This window comes from Ceratotherium simum, chromosome 24 (assembly GCF_057802395.1).
Source record: "Ceratotherium simum simum isolate JZ-2026a chromosome 24, ASM5780239v1, whole genome shotgun sequence".
NCBI classification, from domain to species: domain Eukaryota; kingdom Metazoa; phylum Chordata; class Mammalia; order Perissodactyla; family Rhinocerotidae; genus Ceratotherium; species Ceratotherium simum.
This window is the reverse complement of record NC_141923.1, coordinates 14,537,363-14,558,843: the sequence shown is the minus strand read 5'-3', so window position 1 is coordinate 14,558,843 and position 21,481 is coordinate 14,537,363. Positions and strand designations below refer to the sequence as shown.

Below are 21,481 nucleotides of genomic sequence, written 5' to 3'. Positions count from 1 at the left end.
AGTTAGAACCTTCTTTATTAACCTTTCGAAAGAAGAAATATATAAAAAGCTGCTACTTCTGCCTTGCTACACAGTTCTATAAATACAGTACATGAGCAAAGAAAAGTACATATAAGGATGGCATAACTAATTAAACCAAGACAATTCTTTATGTGTAAATATTTAGAACAGAATTCTATACATTCCTGTTCATGAGCTAATCAATTTGATTACAAATGTGAAAAATAAGCTTTCGAATATATCATCCAAAAAAACCCCTCTAAAATGGTATACATATAGAAGGAATATTATTTTCTGCTACAAAAATTTCCATTGCTATTTTTAGTCCACAATTATTGCATGAAGTATTTCTTCCATAAAGGGCTGTCACACTTACAAATATAACCTTGAGATGATCAGCTGGCGCAAAAAAAAAAAAAAAAAAAAGACAAATTTATTTGAGACTGAAATAGATAAAGAAAAATCCAAGAAACATGATATCTGCAAGTATCTATTTAGCAGAAAGCCCTGAAAGTAAAAATATAAAACAAACCAAAAAAAGCCCATACGTATTTGAGGGATATTTAATAATGATGCTAGATTGAATGTGAGAGAACACGTTATTTGATACCTCAGGTTTCAAGTCTCTGTGCACCACTCCCACATCGTGCATGTGGCTTACAGCTGAGACCAGCTTCCGCATGATGTAGCTGGCTTCGGTCTCACTGAAGTGTTTCTTTCTCTTAATTCGTTCAAACAGCTCTCCGCCATTCAGAAGTTCCATCACTAGAAAAGTGTGAAGCTGGGAAAGAAATAAGGATAATGTGGAGGATGATAAGGAAGAGGAGTAGAAGTTTATTAATGTGGAAAACATTTATTGACTATTAACCAGCACCAACAAATTTAAATAATCTCTCGTTAAAATAATCCACAGTGATCCTTGTATTTTAGAGGGAAGAGTTGAAGGAGAATGTGGCTGTTTTAGAATTCTATTTTGGTAATGGAAAATTTCAAGTACTGCAGTGAAATCTTTATATATCTCCTCCTTGACTAATTCTTTCATTTGAATTCCATTCCAATTCCTCTCTATCAAGTTTACATATCTCATCGCTTCTCGGCCTTTTGGCTAAGATCAAGTGAAGTTTACATACCTTTCTTTGTAAAGTGTGACCTCGTACTGATAATAATGTGAAATTGGTTGTTTTAAATAATATAGAAGATTACTGACATGAGCAAGTGCCCAGGGGAGGGCTGACACACTCATTTAATGGCAAATTTACCTTAAAAAGGCAACGTTTGATGATGTCACTTTAAACTTCCCGTTAGGGCTCAAGAGATTAGTTTCAGGGTTCCGGTTAATACCCAAGGCAAATATCCATGACTCACTGTGGGTTTTTTTTTAAAATAATTGCTTTTCATCCTAATGGTATTATCTTAAATAGTTTAAAAAGTTATATATTTACTATGTTTTACATCCATTTCCATAAAGAAAATACCACAGGAGCTATCAAAAAGCAAAGGAATTATATCAGTTCCCAAATGAACACAATCGGTTTAGAAAAAGATATCCAGTCACTACTTGGATTCAGGTGCTACGCGTTACAGCACTGTCACTCCACAAACAAGATGAAGTATGTTTCCCTTTGAATTAGCAAAATCCAGAAAAATTGCTTCTTAAAAAGACGATTACAAATACATCATCCTGCACATAATAGGCAAATTCTAAAGAGTGAACAACCCTTTTAATAAGAGAATTGTTCCCAGGCTACTAGAGATCAAGCTAATCTGAATTTTGACATCAGACAAATATGGTCAAAGTTGAAGATCTGCTACAAGTATATGGCAGTAAGATTTAAAAAAAAAAAAAGGAAGGCAATACCTATAGTGGTTTGAAAGACAGGTTTTAGAGTCAAACCTGGATCTGAATGCCACTTATGCTGAATGCTACTTACTTATGACCTGGGGGATGTTACTTTACCTCTATGTACTTTAGGACCCTTACCAATAAAATGTAAATAACAGAGAGAAAATGTATGTATGGTAGTTTGAGGAATGGCCCTCTGAAGATGTCCATATCCTAATCCCCAGATCCTGTGGATGTTACCTTACATGGTAAAGGGACTTTGCAGATGTGATTAAGGATCTTGAGATAGGAAGAGCATCTGAATTATGCACAGAGTCAACAGTATGAGATGGGACTACGGAAACAAGAGATTGGAGTGATGTATGAAAGGGTCACAAGCCAGGAAGGTGGGCAGTCTCCAGAAGCTAAAAAAGGGCAAGCAAACGGACTGTCCCTTAGAGCCTCCAGAAGGGAACCAGCCCTGCTGATACCTTGACTTTACACCAGTGAGGCTGATTTTGAATTTTTGGTCTTGAGACTGTAAGATGATAAATTTGTATTGTTTTAGGCTTATGGTAATTCGTTACCCCAGAAATACGAAACTAATAGAGCAGTAAAGCACAAAATGAACTACACTGCTGCAGAGTCCAATGCTGAAGACCGACTCTCAATTAATTTCACACATTAGTTGAAGACTATGTGGATTTGGGGATGATCTAGGCAACTGTGTCATCATCATGGAAAAAACAACCCAAGGTATCAACAACTGAATATTATAATGAAAATATATTTATCATGAGACAATTTATATTCTAGTATATCTAGTAACTCTTGAACACAAACACAGCAAATAATAAATTTAACTTGTGACATAAATAAAAAATTAGGGATGCAGTTCCTGAGATCCAACATCAGCCCAGAGGTCAGAGATCGAATGTCTTTGCCAGGATGTACCTAGGGGCACAGCTGCAGACCCAGAGAGGGGAGTGACCAAGGCCATCCACCAATCCCTTGATTGATAAGTGAATCACCTTCAACAGGAGACCGTCCAGGCTCTTCTTAAGCACCTCCAGTGGACAGGGCACTCACTACCTCCACTACAGCTGAGTAGCCCGATGAGGTGGAGGCAGCAGAGGAGCAGGGACAGCAGTTCTCCCTGAGTCCTCGCTTCAAAGATGCTCCTTTTCTGACTAAGAATCAAAGAGCAAGTAGATGATGATGTCATTTTTGGGTGCTCACTCACCCGATGTGAAAACCGGCTGCTTTTGCCTCCCTTAAGGCAGGAGAGCAAAGTAACTAAAGGTTGTTCTGAAGTTGGACCGCATCGGTTCAGACGCCAGCGTTACCACTTACGAACCGTGAGACCCTTTACGTAACTTCTGTGAGTTTCAGTTTTCTCACCTCATGGAGTTACTATACAGATTGAATAAGATAATACACGTAGAGTGTCTGGCACAGCACCTGGGTCACAGAATGTAGGCAATAACAAATGGCAGCAGTTACTATAGTTATGATGCTACTGCTGCTGCTGCCTGGTTTCACCATCATGTATCATTTGGGGAAATTTCAATGTGGTAGAGAACTGGGCCACAGCTATCCTAGGACGTGGATCTTACAGCAGCTCTATGGAGACAGCCCAGAAGTGGGGACCAGGTTTTCCCTACTAGATTTTCACTGACTTGCTATGTGACCATGGACAAGTCTCATGACCCTTCTGGATCTCTGTTTCTTCTTTGCTAAAGTTAGGGCACACCACATCCAGGATTGGTTTTAGCTCTGGTGCCTAGGATATTGTCTTGGGTAGGACTGTGTCATCCCACCCAGTCCCAGGGGGAAAGACAACTGTAATGGAGTAATTTCTGTCATGGATGGTGGCAGTGGAGGGGCTGGAGAGAAGATATAGACCTGACACAATGGTGTTTCTCCCATATCCAAAGTCACATGCCTCTGTGTTAGGTTCCCGTTGGACTGGGAGCAGAAGAAGCGGGCAGCATGACCTGGTCTGTGGTCTGAGCAGAATTTGCCACCCGGACTAAGAAGATGAAAGGAGAGTATCTTTGCCCTTCTGCTTCCTACTTGTTCTTTAGCTTGCACTAATTAGGCTTCAGGCTCTCTAAGTTCTACTCCAGAAGTAAAAGGAAAGTTGAAGTTGAGAATCACTGAGTACTGAGAGGTATGTGGTGATTAAGCTATGGTGGGTAGCAGCTGAACTGGCAATAAGCACAACGCAGCTGGGGGCAGTGCTATTGGGCCCCTGCCCTCTGTCCTCCTTCCATGTCATATGTGACTACTGCTGAGTAAGAAAAGTAGAAGTGAAAGGACACATCCATTTTGGAGTGGGTAAGCGGTAAGTGGGTAAGTGTGTGCAGCGGTTTCTCTGCCCTCTGTAGTGGTTGGTGATGTCCCATATCCCTGACTCTGACGCAGCAGCACCAACAAAACTGGTGAAAACTAGAGCCTTGTATGTGAATTAGTATGCGCAGAAAAAAATGTGGAATACCTGATCATGAAAAACTTCATGCAATTTCACAATATTGGGATGTCCTTCACAGAGTTTCAGAGCTGTTATTTCTTTCTGAGTATTGGCTTCCAACCTGCAAGATGAAGCAATTAGCTTCTATGTATCTCTTCACCATGTTTTTATGTCAGTATTGCCCGAACCCTAATTTTGTTTTTATTTACAGTGTATTCAGAATATAAGTGTCAAAAAATCAGAGTAAGGCTTCCATAAAAGTAATGAGTCATACTACCCACCAGAGCAAGTATGTATTATTCTCGAGAAAATGATTATTTCTGAGTCAGAAAAGAGCTCATCATAGGAAGAAATGGATGCCCTACTTGTCTGACCATTTAGTAATAAGAATATACAATCATGGAGGTAATTAATAATCAGTTAGCAAAACAACTACCTGGCTCTCAAACCCATTGACTAGGACGAACACATAAGAGAGACTGCCAACAATGGCCATACCTTTTGCTGATTATTTTGACTGCAAATGCCTGGTTACTTTTTTTGTGTATGCACTTTCGACAAATTGAAAAACTTCCTTCTCCCAATGGTTTGTCCTTCAGATCTAGGTCATAGTGTTGATAGAACGGAGAGTCCTGATAAGAAACCAACATCATTTAACTTAAGAAAATATTAGTAATACACAGGGATAAATAAAATTGTAGAGTAACAGAAAATTATTCATATTAACAAATATGAATGGAATACGTTTATAATCTTTGAAAATTCATCTTACTTTAGCTCATTTCTATTTTCTTCTATATTTCATATAATTTTCTATCATTGTAAAAAGAAGCTCATTCAAATTGATGTTAATAATTCTCTAGGGCAAATATTGCTATTTCCATTAATTCATGTTTAAAATTACATTTAAGTCAAATAGTAGTCTATTAAATATACCGGAATTGAGAAAGTCAATTAGTATTGGTATTTAAACCCTAACTATGTCATTTAACTAGCCACATCTATATACCTTCATCATCGCACTCCTAGCAACATTTGTAGCTCCAGGACGTTCAACTCCCATGTGAAACTGAAGAGGATCTATGACGGCCGCATTACGCTTGAACAGAATGGAGGGAGCAACAAAGGAATAGCCCTAAATAAGAAAAGGGAAGAGAAAGAATCAGAATTTGCAATTTTCCAATTTAGCACAAACTAGATTGTAATAATTTTTCTCTTAAATCAAGAAAAAAGAATGAAAAACACAAATATTTAAGATGAATCTAATTTTATTTGTTATTCAAAATGCAAAATTATTTCAAATCAATATAAAAATGCTTTTCAGAAGGAGATAATGCCATCTTCTGGCAGAATTAAACCAATTCAAAATTAAAGACAGAGAAACACTTCCTCCCTATTCCACCCCCCCCAATATCTGACTCATAGCTATGATGCTTTTGCATTCCTGATAAAAGTTCACTTTTAAACATAACTAACTTCTCAAAAAAGGTAGAGTTAAGGTATTAAACAAAGTGGTCCAAGTGCTACTGTTTTTCAAGCTAGAAAAACAGCAAGTTTCATTACAGTTATTGTCTAATTCAGCTTGACTCTTATATTTCCTTAGACTAATCAAATTTAAAATTGAGTTTAGAAAAAGAATCAAGTGAAATGGCAGAATGATGTGCTGAACCAAAGGTGGTATAATGATGGATGAGTAATCTGTTCAAGCTAGAACATTCACTAGTTCAATGACTATTTCCTAAACATCCACTATGTGTCCAGCCAAGTGTTAGCCATTAGTGTCACTAATGTTCAGACAGACAGTCTGGATGGTCAGATTAAACCATACTAAGTCTACTTATGGGAGTCAAAGAAGTGAAGCTATGATGCTATTTAATAGTCAGAATATTCTATCTTAAGTCTGAGAAAGATCCTTTTCTAAATATAAAATCCTTTCTGAATCTTTTTTTTTTTGTGTGAGGAAGATCAGCCCTGAGCTAACATCCACGCTAATCCTCCTCTTTTTGCTGAGGGAGACCGACTCTGAGCTAACATCTATTGCCAATCCTCCTCCTTTTTTTCCCCCAAAGCCCCAGTAGATAGTTGTATGTCATAGTTGCACACCCTTCTAGTTGCTGTATGTGGGACGCGGCCTCAGCATGGCCGGAGAAGCAGTACGTCGGTGCGTGCCCGGGGTCCGAACCCGGGCCGCCAGTAGCGGAGCATGCGCACTTAACCGCTAAGCCATGGGGCCGGGCCCTCCTTTCGGAATCTTTATGAGTTGGAAAGCAGTTAAGATTATTCACTGAAGATAAAAATTAGATAACACTGTTTAAGAATTAAAGAACATTTTATATGAATAGAGGTAAAATAAAGTAGTACTATATTTTCTGTAAAAGAGGCTGAACAGAAATAAAATTTCAGGTATAAACTCAACACTTCTTTATATCAAAAATAAATACATAAATGGGGCCGGCCTCGTGTTGTAATAGTTGAGTTCGGTGTGCTCTGATTCAGCAGCCTAGGTTCACGGGTTCGGTTCCCGGCGCGGACCTACACCACTTGTCAGCCATGCTGTGGCGGTGACCCACATACAAAATAGAGGAAGACTGGCACAGATGTTAGCTCTGGGCTAACCTTCCTCAACAAGAAAAAAAAAAAAAGGAGGAAGATTGGCAACAGATGTTAGCTCAGGGTGAATCTTCCTCAGCAAACAAAATAAATAAATAAACACATAAACAATATCTGCTATTTAACAAACCATAAGCTTCAGTTAACAATTTGCAATATCTCTGTATTTAATAATTTTGACGAGATTAGAGAATTCTGTTTTTTAGATGCCAAAAAATACTTTCATATGGGAAAATTAATCTTTTCTTTCAAAGCACATATGGCTGACGTACAAGTGCACACTCTTGGAGATTACCTGGAACAGCCTCTCGGAGCTCTGGGGCAGTGCTGCGGGAGAGTAGGTGGGATCCATTTCTGTGAACTCTTCTGCAAAGTTACTCACATCTAATTCATCTCGGATGACTGGCTTGAATGGTGCGGGCACTTTTTTGGCAGCTAAATCATCCCAATTTATTTTCTAAAACAGACAAAGAAAATTGGTACAAAGTAGAAATAAAGTTGAAACATTTTCTAAGAATAACAAAGGTAGACTATGATTTTAATTGATCAATGAGGAGAGAGGCACATATTTCAAACCAATGATTAAAAAAATATATATTTTTTACAAGCATGAGCACATTTTCTGGCTGCAGCTTAGAGCTCCAGCCACTGCTGTGTCTCAAAATGAGACCACTTTCCATCCCAGTAGGGTCTTACCAGGTCCTCTGGGGGCACCAGGACACCCCGGTTTACCCTTAGGGACAAGAGAAAAATTACTTTTGTCATGAGACTCCTGAGAAAAGTTTTAGGCCAAAACAAAACAAAATGAAAACTAAGCTCCCCTGTAACAAAGGGCTTTAAAATGCTCTATGGATATGAATATTACCTCAAAAGGAATATTCCTATTTTCTAGAGGCAATGTTAACTAGCTCTCCTCTTGTACTTGGTTTTCCTCGTGGTCATCTGGACAGATCAGAAGATAAACTCACTATAACTTATACATTTTTAATGTCTATAAGTCTAAATGATACTATGATAGTATGAACTGAGGTAACCATTCTTTTCTCATTCAACTGTATTCAAGCATTTTAAACATTGCCTCTTCTTTTCCCCATGGGATAATCCAAGCTCCCTTTCCACCATGTCAGTCACTTAACTGTTTGATAAACTGCTCTGTTTTATATTATTCAAATTTAACCCTCTGCTCTGTTTTCTTTGTGCCCCTTCTGTCACTTAAAACAATCTCAGATAATACTTACTGAATTAAATCCTACAGATAGCCAATGAACACATTTCTTCGAATCATTGATAATAAGATAAACCATTATTTTATGTACCATTAAGAAAGAAAAAGCATTACCAATTAGAATAGTAAGATGTCCATTGTAAGATGCATACTGATTTCAGAGACAGTAAAACGTGAAACTTGCACTTCTTGGTTGATGACATTCAGTAAGTTTGATCAACTAACATAAAATGTTTTTATTATGCCCTCTTGTGGAAGCAATGGAGATAAAATCATAAAATTACAGATTTTCAAATTTTTCAGCTAGAATGGGTTTTAGAGATCATTTAGTTCATCTCCCTTATTTGATCTGGTTGGAAATTGAAGCCCAGAAATAAGAATGAACCTTCTCACTTAAACATTAGCTAGTGGCAGGGTCAGTCTCTCGACCTTCTAGTTAGTATTCTTTACTCTATGTGGCTGTGATGTTTTCCATTGTAAGTATATGATTTGTGCTTGGCTATTGTATATACATTAAAAGAAAACTTCTAGAGTAAAGAGGTAATTTAAAGAAATATGTTGTTAGCAGGAGAACGTTTAGATGTAGAACATTGAATGCTATTATGATCCTCTCCACCTCCACTCCATTTAGTTCGTTACAACTAGAATGCTGGTCTTTCTTCAAGTGTCCCTGTCACTCAAAAAGTCAAGGCAATTAAATAATCTAAAATTACTATTCCAAGCTATAGAAAAGAGAAATTTCTCTAATATGAAAGACATATTGTAATATTCATAAGCAGGGAACCATGGAGAAAAAGATCCTACAAAAACATGATAGGGAGTTTTTTGCTTGAATACTTTCTTGAATTTTACTTTATTGTTAATTTTTGAGCCAAACTTCTGAACACGTTATTTGAAACAGTTTGTTCAAATATGAACCTTTCCAAGCCATATTAATCTAGGAAATGCACACAATGAGAAATTAATTTTATTCTAAATGTATTTCTCACTGTTACTAACCTTCTGTAAAATGTACAGTAATATTATCTAAAATGGTTCCACTGAGAGAGTGAAATAAATGTGCTGTTTTTGAGCATAAAAGTATAGAAAGATCATTCTTATTCTTAATCACTATTTGTTTTTGTATATTTAAAAAACAACAAAGGGGCCGGCCTGGTGGTGTAAGTGGTTAAGTGAGCGTGTTCTGCTGTGGCGGCCTGGGGTTCGCTGGTTCGGATCCCGGGGGCGCACCGATGCACTGCTTGTTAAGCCATGCTGTGGCGGCGTCCCATATAAAGTGGAGGAAGATGGGCACGGATGTTAACCCAGGGCCAGTCTTCCTCAGCAAAAACGAGGAGGACTGGCATTGGATGTTAGCTCAGGGTTGGTCTTCCTCACATAAAAAAAATAAAAATAAAAAACAATAAATAATAAGAAGCTTACTCTATAGCAGAGTTTTTTCTTTGTTTTGGTATGCTATTTTAATTTGTTTGGTGATAATAACGTAAAAACTCAGTTTGCAGAACAAAAATAAAACTTGGATGGTCCCTTTAGACCATAAATATTTAGGTCATGCTTGTTGATACGATGAAAGAATTTAAAACTCATAGCTCAGAGTTTTAGAAATCAAGGTCATGGTATCCCAGGTTGACCATTTAGAGTGAAATAACAAGCCAACTTAGTCAATTTAACTTTTTTTTTCCTAGTTCCTAAAATTTTGGTATTTTTTGGAATAAATTAAGCCAACTAAGTTGAGCAGATGTGTTGGTGCTCTGTGGAATGGTCTCATTAGGCTTTTTCAGAATAAGAAAAGCACTGTCTCAGGTACAAAGAAGATAAATGAATAATTCTCTATATATTATAGCTATGTAACTGAGAAATAGGTACATTTTGAATTTTCTAAGATTTCTCCTGGGAAAAGAAGAAGAGATGAAATTACCATCTAAAAGGTGTAACACAGTGGCAGTAACAGTTCATGAACTGAGAGAGAAGTAAAAAGTATAAGTAAAAGTCTCCTCAGTCCACATGCCTGAATCTTGAGATCATAAATGGAAACCACTACTCAGAAACTCTAATCAAAGAGTATGTAGAAAATTGAATGCCACTATGGTCCTCCCCACTCCCACTTCATTAAGGGAGAAAAAGACCAGTTAGGTCTCTACAAGTAGAATTCTAATCCTTCCCAAAGGATCATTGTCATTTAAAAAAAAGTATATAAACTAAGCAATGTACACGAAAATAGTGAAAATATGACCCCAAAAGAGATCAGGTTCACTCATTTCACCAAAAACGCCAAGCACCCTGAAAACAGCAGGGTATATAAAACCATCTGTTCAATAAATTTCACCTGAAAAAAGAGATGTTCTTTGATTTCATCTGCATCACGTGGACCACATCCCAATCTTTTCTTGGGATCTTTCATCAAAAGACGCTGAATTAGGTCTTTGGCTAAAGCACTCATTTTTGGGGGATACGGAGGCTCACTTTTTAATATTCTCCTGTAGGCAGATAAAACTTGCTGTTAAAACAACCAGAGAATGAAGTTACAGTGATGGTATACTTAGCAAAAACAAGTATAATACAAGATACTCTGAAATGGAATTACATGTGAAAAATGAAGAAAAAAATAAGAGATACTATGAAATCAAATCTCTGAAATAAGCAGAAACAAAAAGTATTGGATCATTTTTCAGTATAAGTCAGTCCTAATGGGAAGCCACCATCCCAAATACTTAATTGGGGAAAAAAAAAAAAAGGAAGGCTTGGGGCTAGATGATATCTCCTACCTATGGACTAGACTCTACGACGAAAGATTTGACACTGGAAATAACTCTTAATAAATTCAGGGAAGTGAATTCAGCACACTGATTAGAAAGGACAAAAGAAACCCCAACTGTTCCCACCTCACTTCTTTCCCCGTGTGCCAGCGAACATAAGGGGCCAGCGGGAATGCAGATGGAAGGAGACTGAGACCAGGAAAGTCAGAACAACCTGGATATGGCTCAACTCTTGATAGCTGAAAATGAGCACCAGAGCTGGGGCTTTTCAGGTGAAAGCATCAGCTTCATCATCCGCTACGATAAAACAGGCAGGCAAGCCCTGAAAGTCTACTTACTATGGAAACTAAAACATTAAGAGAATGATGCTTCTTAAAGATTTTATTTTATTTTATTTTTTCCCCCCAAAGCCCCAGCAGATAGTTGTATGTCATAGCTGCACATCCTTCTAGTTGCTGTATGTGGGACTCGGCCTCAGGATGGACGGAGAAGTGGTGCCTCGATGCGCACCCGGGATCCAAACCCGGGCCACCAGCATCGCAGCGCGCGCACTTAACCACCAAGCCACAGGGCCGGCCCGAATGATGCTTCTTGATGAAATGTTTGAATTTGTTCTAAGGTCACAGAAGAAATCAATCCAATCCAAACGTACCTTTGCCCCCCTTAAAAGCCAGATCAATAATTTAATAAAAAAGAAATAATGGAAGGGATTGATTGACATTAAGAAGCTTAACAGAGTATACATGAAGATAAACAGTTCCTTCTTTATTTGGATTTGCAAACAGATCCCCTGTAGGGCATTAAAACATTAATAACTGTTATGAAAAAAAACAGACAATAAATTTATAAGAGATAGTATTGTGTGGTGAGTAAGAACATGGACTTTGGAGCAGACTGAGTTCAAACTCAGGCTCTGCTGCTTACTGGCTGTGTGACCTTGAGACAGTTAATTAAGCTCTTCGTACCTTGGTTTCCTCAACCGTAGAATGGGATAACAACAGTACCTTCCTACAATGGGCATTATGATGCTTAAGTGAGTCAAGACATGATGTACAGTGCTTAGCGCAGCACCTGGAAAGTAGCAGATGCTTGACAAATGTGAGTGACTAACTGTTACACTCTCTCATTCTAAGGCACCCACAGAGAAAACAGACACAGAGACTGTAGCAAGTAGCCATCGAGGATCAGTGAGATGAGAGGGGAACTGTACTGTTCCCCTAAAAATTCCAGCAGTGTCGTTCATTTCAAAGCTAATTCTACTTCTAGCACTCCATCCTGGGAACCTAAGAAAACAGATAGAACAAATAAAAAAATAAGCAGGACCCTCTTTTGTTTTTGATTCGTTAAGTATTCTCCCATTGCTCACTGCTCATCAGGGTTTTCCACATTAGAGATAATCCTCTCCTGAGATCAGGTGCCGACATATCGGAGAGAGAAACCAGGAGCCCTGTTTCTCAGGGAAAAATAATTATAGGATTTTCCATTTTCTCCACCTCCAAAAAAATGTACTTTTTGCAGGTAAGAATTTTTTGTGTAAAAGGATTGGGCTATAGATACACTGCTGCTGACATTCACTTGTGCTGAACCAAGGTGCAGAAATAAGCGCTTTGGCTGACATCATCTGAGGGTACTGACTGTGCCATCTGCTACTTCTTAAACCCTAGTCATCCAACGTTTCGTGGAAGCCGACTCTGGACCAGGCCCTGGGGAAGGAATGGTCAGTCATGTTGAACATTGGGGGTTCTCACAAAAGGAGGGGCATCAAGAGAACAGTGAGCACTCGAACATGGGGGTGGCCCCACTGAGATGCCACGACTGGAAAGAGGAGAAGGAGACTGCATTCACAACTCGAAGAGGTGGTCTAGGCACACACACAGCAGCACGGGTGTGCACCCGAGGTGTGTGGCAGGTGCGCGTGCAGAGAAAGAGAGTTTTAGGTTCAGGTGAGGGAAGGATCAGATCAGGAAGAAACTGAGCAGAAATTCCTTCAGATTTCTGCTGAAAACAGTGCTTATGAGGGAACATGGAGGACAACCGGTGACAGCCCCAAACCCTTCCCTTTCCCGAGTGAAAATAATATGGCCAGACCAGCAGGAGTGGACCCTAGCAGGTGATGATGAACATCCACCCCAGCTTGGGGAGGTGACCGTGGAGCCATGCAGGAGACAACACAGAAGGCACGCTACTTAGGCTCCCTGTTGTCTTGGTAAATGGAGGGGCACAGGGTTTCCTCAGCCTGTGGACAGGTTCTGAAGACTAATCCTGCTAGAAGACTGCAGAGCCAGTTAGAGGACCAGGAAGTGGCGGGGGGTGGGGGTGGTGAGGAGAAAGGGCTCACAGCTTATACCTTGTCTCCACAGGAAGATGATCTGGGATTTACCTTCTTATACTGTTTCCTTGAAACGTACAGTGTCAGATGAAGGTGAAATGTCAGCTGTGCCCAGTTATTGTGAAGTCACCCCTGAGAGGTGAGCTGTGCCTGGCCTGAGAGATGTGAGCAGGCAGGTAGGCCCTGAGGGTTTTCTTACCCAAGACTATTTAAAACACTTCCAGCAAACTTGCGCTCCTATGTGTTACCTCTTATCCCCAAGGATGTGGGGGCTTGGAAGCCATGCTCATGGGAGTTATAAGATACAGTTCCTGTGTTGAGCTTCCCATGCTGGGGTGGTCCACATCCACCCACTTGGTCTCACCACTACTGGTGGAGTGCGTCCTTTGGGGGCTGGGAAGCTAGGCCTACGTGGTTGGAGGAAGCCCTGATGAAGATGCGTTTGATGTTGTCATGCCTATACACTGTTTCCTGACCCGTATCCTTCCAGACAGCTAAGAAAAACTGGTGCCAGATTCTAGGCTATCATGCCCTGAGAGTATGAACATCAATCTGAGCCCCAGACCACTGCGCCTATGCAGAATGGGCACTGCAAAAATGGGGAGGCAGGTGGAGGATTCCTGTGGGACGCCTAGTTGTGACAACACTAGAGCATCCTGCAACAAGGGCAGAGGTCATCTCTTCCGATGTGCTTGATCTCTGAATTGGTACTAACCCAGAGCTATTCCTTCTTGCTTCCAGATCAAACTTGGAGCCCTCTGTAAAATCAGAACAGGCTCTGAGTTGATATACCATGTTATACACTTCGCATGTATGCTGTTATTTCATCCATACAACAATCCTATCAAAAGGCTGCTATTATCCTTGTTTTACAGATGAGGAAAGATTCCTTTCAAAAAAGCAAGAAATAAACGTATGAATTAAAATTTCAACCAGATATTTAGGACATGGATAATTTTAATATTGCAAGAATAAGCACATAACACAGCTAAGAAAATTTTGAAAAAGCGAATAATTGGGGAGGATTTGCCTAACTACATATTAAAATGTATTATAACACCAAATTGTAAAAGCGAGGTGCTAGTAAAATAAATTAACAGCCATATCAAGTGAACAGAAGAGACAACTTGAAAAATACCCAGGCATATACAAAAACTTACATTGTTTTTAGAAAGGGACCACCCACCATAGGAAAGGCCGCGTTGTTCGACAAATGCGTTGGGGAAACCAGCTGTTTGGAAAAGAAACAAACAAGGCAAGAGCCTTGCCTTATACCACAACCCCAAATAAACTCCAAATGGATTGAGGAATTACACGTAAAAAGCAAAATGAAATAAAATTAAGCCTATAATGATATAAAAATGAATATAAACTTTCTTCCTATTCATGAATGTTAAGTTTCTAAAACTCCTGTGGTAAAAGAAATTCACAACAGATTAGCTTCAGAATTTACCGATTAAAGGATAAGGGCATCAAGATTAAAACTAAACCTCTGATGGAGAGATGGATGGATAGACGGGTAGATATGTAAGAAGCAAGGATGGTAAAACAGTCTTGGGAGAATCATGTAGTGAGTATACGGGTGTCCATTGCAACAGATTTCTGAAATTTTTATAACCAAATGTAGTGGAAAAAGTGAACCTATGCAATTCTGCACATGTGTTTTGTATGTTCACTAAAATATAACAAATAAAGAACTGCCCCAATAAGAAAGTATCAATGCCCTTAGTACAACAGTACTAGCAATAATGGGCAATGCTCACCTCGTCACCTCACTAAGACCTTTGCTCAAGTGTCACCTTATCAGAGCAGCCTCCTCTGACCATCCTAACAAAAACAGCTGTTTCCCCCACACTCTTTATCTCTTTCCTTTGTTTTATTTTTCTTTGTGGAATTTACAGATTATTATATATTTACCTATTATTTCTCTCTCCCAATGGAAGCTCTAAGGGAGTGGGGACTCTATTTTTTTTTTTGGTGAGGAAAATTGGCCCTGGGCTAACATCCACGCCCATCTTCCTCTACTTTATATGTGGGACGCTTGCCACAGCATGGCTTGAGAAGTGGTGTATAGGTCCGTGCCCAGGATCTGAACCTGAGAACCCTGGGCCGCCGAAGCAGAGCACACGAACCTAACCACTATGCCACTGGGCTGCCCCCGGGATTCTCTTTTTTAAAATAGCAGTTTTGTTCACTGCTTTATTCCCAGAGCCTAGAACACTGCTTAGCACAAAGCAAGTTCTCAACAAATATTTACTGAATCAATAAGTGTCTAGTTGTTTTCCATTTACTATACCTTGCTCACTCAGGATCTTTCTTCCTCAGTTTCAATAGATGCCTGCAGATAATTTGTTCTCTTTTTTGCAGATGCATGCATTCTCGTGGGTTATTTCTACTTGTCTTCCATTTAAAAGTTCACAGTTTTTCCTATTTCGTGACTTAATGTTGCTGACTCTCACTTCCTGGTTCCCATGTGGTCCCAGAATTACAGAATTACTTAAATGCCTGCCTGAGTTAGAAAGAGTTTTCAGTAAGCTTCATTTACTCTAAATTTTTGTTCAACACTAGGGGAATAAGTAAAGCATATTATGGTGGATCTATTCAATGGTATATTATACAGCCATTGCAAAATCACGTTTCTGAAGAGTGTGTAATTAGAGAATGCTCATAAATTTAAACAAAAACTGCAAAATATGAAATGATATTTCTAGCATGAGCACAACATTATACAGGTGAAAAAGATTAGAAAGAAATTATTAGCAGTGTTTGTCTCTGGGTGTTAGCACTATGTTTTCCCCTTATGCACATTTTAAACTATAATGAACATTACTTTTAGAACAGGAACAATTAAGTGAACTTCAATTACAAGGTCACAGACCCACTGAGAGCAGTTCACAGACTGGCAGGGAGTCTTGAATCTCCCTCTGTCTACAGGCCCCTGTGGGTCTTTTCCCACCCTCTGACAGGCATTCCCTTCTACCCTCAGCCTATGCAAACCTCGCCTGTCCTCCCAGCCCCAGCCCACGTGGCTGGCTCTCCATCACGAATGCTTCCCGGACATTCCCAGTCCTCAAGGGACCATGGCGCCTTTGTAGTTCCACAGCATTCTTCTCCCCAAGCAAACATTTGTGAAAGCTCCCCAATATTGTGAATTGTCATCTATTTATTCCATATCTTCCCAAACAGTATGTCAGTTTTCTCAGAACAAGAGCTATGCCCTTATATTTTTCTTCCTCTTTAGGAGTTAAAAATTACTCAACAAAACCCCACAGATTAATGAAATCAATCCCCCTGTTGTCTGTGGGCCAGGACTTCCCAACCCTTTACCTGAAATAAGCATCTGCCTCACTAGAAAAGGAAACAGCAGCATGGAACTGTTACCCATGAGAGAGCATGAAGCAACTTTCCAGTCACTTTGCACTTGACCCCAGTCCCACCTCCCAGTAGCTCTGAGTCCCTGGGGCAAGATAAGCTCAGCTCCTTCGTCTGTAAATCAGCACAGGCTGCTACCTACTTTTCAGGGCTGTAAGGATTCGAGGATATGATGTGGGTGACTTCTCGGCAAGAGATTGGCACACAGTGGGCCCCTGGTGAACAGTGTCCACCGTGGGGCTACTCCACAGGAGTGTGCTTTCTCTGAGCCATGAGACTGGCTGCCCGGGGGACAGTCCCACGCTGTCACTTCCCTCTGGGTGCTACTGAATTCTTCCTTGATTCACCTAACCTGTGTTTCCCTAGGCCACACCAGTTGGGTCATTAAGAATAATAAAATGAGATTCTTTACCTGCTTTTGCAGAATCTGTGACTCTACTCAGTCTCATCCAGCAATTCCTGGGAGTCCCCGCGCACGTCTTATGTGAGCTCTGAATACTCTTCTTCACTCTCACATAAAGCATCTCATTTCCCTCTTTTGCCTAGTTCCCCCATCCTTTCCCACCAGCCTGGGAAGCCACCTGAGAGGTTATCATTCCTGCCTCAGCTTCTGGTGCAGAAGGGAGAAAATCTTTGTCCCTTATGAGGTTAGGGGAGCCACAGATGGATGCATGATCTTATAAAGATTTTGGTGAAAAGAGCTTTCTTTTCTTTTCAACTTATAACATCTTCTCCCTAAAAATGATAGATCTGACCTAGAACTGCCCTTCCTCTCTCAATGGCTAAGGTCTTTGCGAGCTGAGCTGGTCTGCCTGGGCTCCTCTTCCTTAGACTCTTGTACACTTAGATTACTGGTGGGTCTACTAAACCAGTTTATTGGACACACCTGAACGCATCTTAATATCAGGGTGAGCACAGTTTAGGCTGAAGCTGGCATCCCATTACACTCACTATGGCTTTTACTGGGAGATCTCTTTCCAGTTCCTCTTCCTTTCTCTACTCTTCTATAGCCCAATGCTCTTGAAGCTTTTACTTCTCCACCTACTCTATTATCTCTGTTAGAGTATCTTTCCCTAAGGGGCAAGATGATAGAGATGGGGGAGGATGGAGAACCCATACATTCGGGGTTCCTTGGGACCAAGTGGCTGCACGTGACAATAAACTACGGCAGTGTCTGGAGTCAAGAGTGGATTGCAAGAAATTTCAAAGAGACTGCTAAATGGAAAAGAGCCAGAGGCAGAGAGCAAGAGCCAGAGTACAGCGCCAAGACTGCCATCCAAAAGGATGAGGCCCTCCTGGGGAGGCCACGGAGAACCACAAGCACATAAGGCACAGCAGGTTACTCCAGAGACCAAAATAACTGGTAGAGTCGTGGACGTAGAAGGCCAGCTCCTTCCCTCCATGGCCTTTTCTGGTAGGTGTGAGCTGACTTGTAGACTTCAGGTGGATGGGAATAGTGGAGAACTGGCCAGGGTGGTGATCAGAGGTGGCAGTAAGGTGCCTACACAGGGGCCTCACTCGGAAACAACAGAGGCCAGGTCTCAGGTGGGAGCAGTGAGAGACTAACGGGAAGAACAGGAAATGGTAACCCTTCTGATGGCATCTCTGATGGATCCTCTCCATGGATGGAAGGATTCTCTCTCTGTTTTATTTAGGGCTCTGAACTCTATACCCACTAAGGAGCGCTTCAGAGGGCAAATTAATAACACAGTACGATTCAGCTGTACCCCGACATGTTATGCAAGTGAAGGAGGAGGAAACGGATGTAAAGTATGATGAAAGGAACTAAGACAGAGAGCTGAGGAACTGAGTACAAGGGAAGAGTCATTTCACCCTGCTCCTCTCCTTGCTACACCCCTCCCACCACTGGACCCCAGTCAGAAGCTGTGGCAACTGCCTCATGTAGAAGACTGTGTAGATGAATAGCTATTGTGACACACGGTAACAGATTTGGGGGTAAGTGGTCAAAAAAACCCTAGAAACATAGATGCTGCTATTTGGTATAAAAATATCTAAAATGAAGAAGAAAAAAATGAACAGCATACTGGGAATCAAGAAGGCTTTATAAAATATGCTGAAACAGATTTTATCAAAAAGCTATAAGAAGTATAAGAAAGCCAAGGAAAAAATAAATTTAATCTCTTCTTAAAACAGGGCAAGAAATTATACTTGTAATTATTCCGTACATAACTCTAAAAGTAAGACATCTATAAACAGAAAATTTTTAAAAATACAAATGAGCTAATTCAAGGTGTTAGGATTAATCAACATGGATAAAATACAAAAATACAACAGAATTATTGTCTTCATCTTTTTTTTTAGAAGACTATAGCATGTCACACAAAATCAATGTATTAAAATAATTATGCAAACAGAAACACTCCTTGGGAGAACAAATAATAAATTAATTACCTAAACCAAGGGTTGGCAAACTTTTTTGTAAAGGACTCACGGTACACAGACTTCTAAGATGGTCCCCAATGATCACTGTCTCCTTGTTTTCGCGGCCTTGTGTAATCCCCTCCCCTTAAGTGTGGGCTGGACCTAGTGACTTTCTTCTAACGAATACTATTCACTAAAGATGACAAGATGCCACTTACATGATCTGGTTACAAAACATTCCATCTTCCCAGTAGATTCTCGCTATTGCTTTCCCAGCTTACATACTTTGATGAAACAAGCCGCCATGTTAGATAGGCCCACATGGCAAGGAATCGAGGGCAGTCCTTCAGCCAATTCCTAGCAAGGAACTGAGGCTCTCAGTCCAACAACCCAGAGAAACTGAATCCTGCCAACAACCACATGTGCTTGGAAGCAGATCCTTTCCCAGTTGAGCCCTGAGATAACTACAGCCCAGCCAACGCTCTGATTGTAGCCTGTGAGTGACCTTGAAGTGGAGAACTTAGCTAAGCTGTGCCCAGATTCCTGATCCAGAGAAACTCTGAGATAATAAATGTATGTTGTTTTTAAGTTTTGAAGTAATTTGTTACTTAGCAATGGATAAAGGATAACTAATACAAGGCCAGACAATAAGCACTTTAGGCTTTATAAGCTATATGGTTTCTGGGGCAATTATTCAGCTCTGCTGCAGTAACACAAAAGCAGCCAGAGATGATATGCAAATGAATGAGCATGGCTGTGTTCTAATAAAACTTTACTGATGGACACTGAAATTTGAATTTCATATAATTTTCATGTCATAAAATATTGTTCATCTTTTTATTTTTTTCAACCTTTTAAGAATGTAAAAACCATTCTTAGCTCACAGACCACACAAAAACAGGCAGCAGAACAGATCTGGCTTGCAGGCTATAGTTTGCCAAGCCCTGACCTACACAGTACAGCTAAAGCTGTTTAATGTCATTATTTTGATGACACTTAGACCTGAATTTACTTTTATTTTTTGCTGAGGAGGATTCGCCCTGAGCTAACATCTGCTGCCAATCTTCCTCTATTTTGTATGTGAGCTGCCACCACAGCGTGGCCACTGACGAGTGGTATAGGTCCACATCGGGAACTGAACCCGAGCCACTTAGGCCACCAGGGCCGGCCCAGACCTGAATTTATATAACATTATACTTATACTAGTACAATGAAACACATTAATAAAGCGAATTTTATTAATGGATAATGAAAATACCAAATAAACATCTCCTGGCAAATATTTTCTACATTTCAAAGGCAGAAGAAGTGCGACAAAGAAACAACTCTGTCAGAAATGACGGAAGAGCTGCAAACAGAACCCGATTCCTAGGTGAGGGCATATTCTATCACCATGGTTTGCAAAGCCCCAGGGAAATAACGGTCTGCTCCTTGGAGGGGCAGGCAGCAAAACTGATGGAGACACCAACGACTGGGCTGACACCTTCCCATGCAGCAGTAACACATACCCCAAAAGAAGAAGTTCCACAAAGAAAGGCAGTAAAAACTAGTGGGAGACACACAAGTAAGAAAAGCACATGCTATATACGTGAAATAAAGATAAGAAACAGACTCACAGAAAAGCTCAAGAGCAATCATTTAAATCTATAATCTTGATAATTTAATATTTGTCCAAAATGATACCAGCATGTGAGGAATCTGGAAGTGATTTCACAGGAACAGTTAAAAGAACTAGAAAGGTTTACCCTAGATAAAACTATCTTCCAATACCTAAAGCAATGTCTGGAAGAAGCAACAGAACTATTCTATGTTCTTTAGAGGACGGGACCAGGATTGACGTGCAGAGGTTAGAGGAAGCTAATCTCAACTTACTTTAAGGGGGAAAAAATTCTATACAACTAAAGTTGTTCAATAATGGAAGGGGCTTCCTTGAAAATACCTTACACAAGAGTGCCATCCAATCATTGATGACACTCAGGCACAAAGGAAATGACCATCAGGGACACTGATGAAGGGATTCTTACATCATGGAGAAACTTTTCTTCTCATTCTAAATTCTTATCATATTTTGAAATTCGATATACCAGAAAAACACTTTTGTTCTGATTTTAGGCTACCTGCAGACAACAACAGGCAAACAGATAACTTGGATAATACATTATTTTGAAGCATCTCAAGTAAAAACTATAGAAAGTATGCCGAGTTCAGGGAAGATCACAATGATTAAGGAATGGAAGAATTCGATGATGAGAAAAAGCCTTGGCTAATTAAGATATTTGGGGACAAGATAATGATACATTTATCTGAATGGTGCATATTTTAAAAAGAACGGACGATAAAACATTTTACACCAGGAAAGACAATCAGAACAATTATCTTAAAAGGAAAAGGTAATGTAGGATAGATAATTCAGTTTTTACACCGTTTGTAAATTTTGGTAACCAAACGAAACCAAAACAAAAAACCATGGAATCATCAGTTAACATCAAGTTTTAAACAAAATTATTAACAA

The 21,481-nt window shown here is 39.9% G+C and overlaps 1 protein-coding gene across 1 annotated transcript in view; it reads right to left on the bottom strand.

The window, feature by feature from the left end:
- The window catches only part of RPS6KA5 (ribosomal protein S6 kinase A5), a 170,762-nt gene that overhangs the window by 15,904 nt on the left and 133,377 nt on the right, over window positions 1–21,481 (bottom strand). Inside the window, exons 8-13 of the mRNA XM_087448053.1 lie at window positions 10,457–10,607; window positions 7,201–7,362; window positions 5,305–5,430; window positions 4,794–4,927; window positions 4,323–4,416; window positions 611–781 (exon numbers count right to left, since the gene is read on the bottom strand). Coding sequence (XP_087304179.1) covers window positions 611–781; window positions 4,323–4,416; window positions 4,794–4,927; window positions 5,305–5,430; window positions 7,201–7,362; window positions 10,457–10,607 — 838 coding nt within the window. The remainder of the gene's footprint in view (window positions 1–610; window positions 782–4,322; window positions 4,417–4,793; window positions 4,928–5,304; window positions 5,431–7,200; window positions 7,363–10,456; window positions 10,608–21,481) is intronic.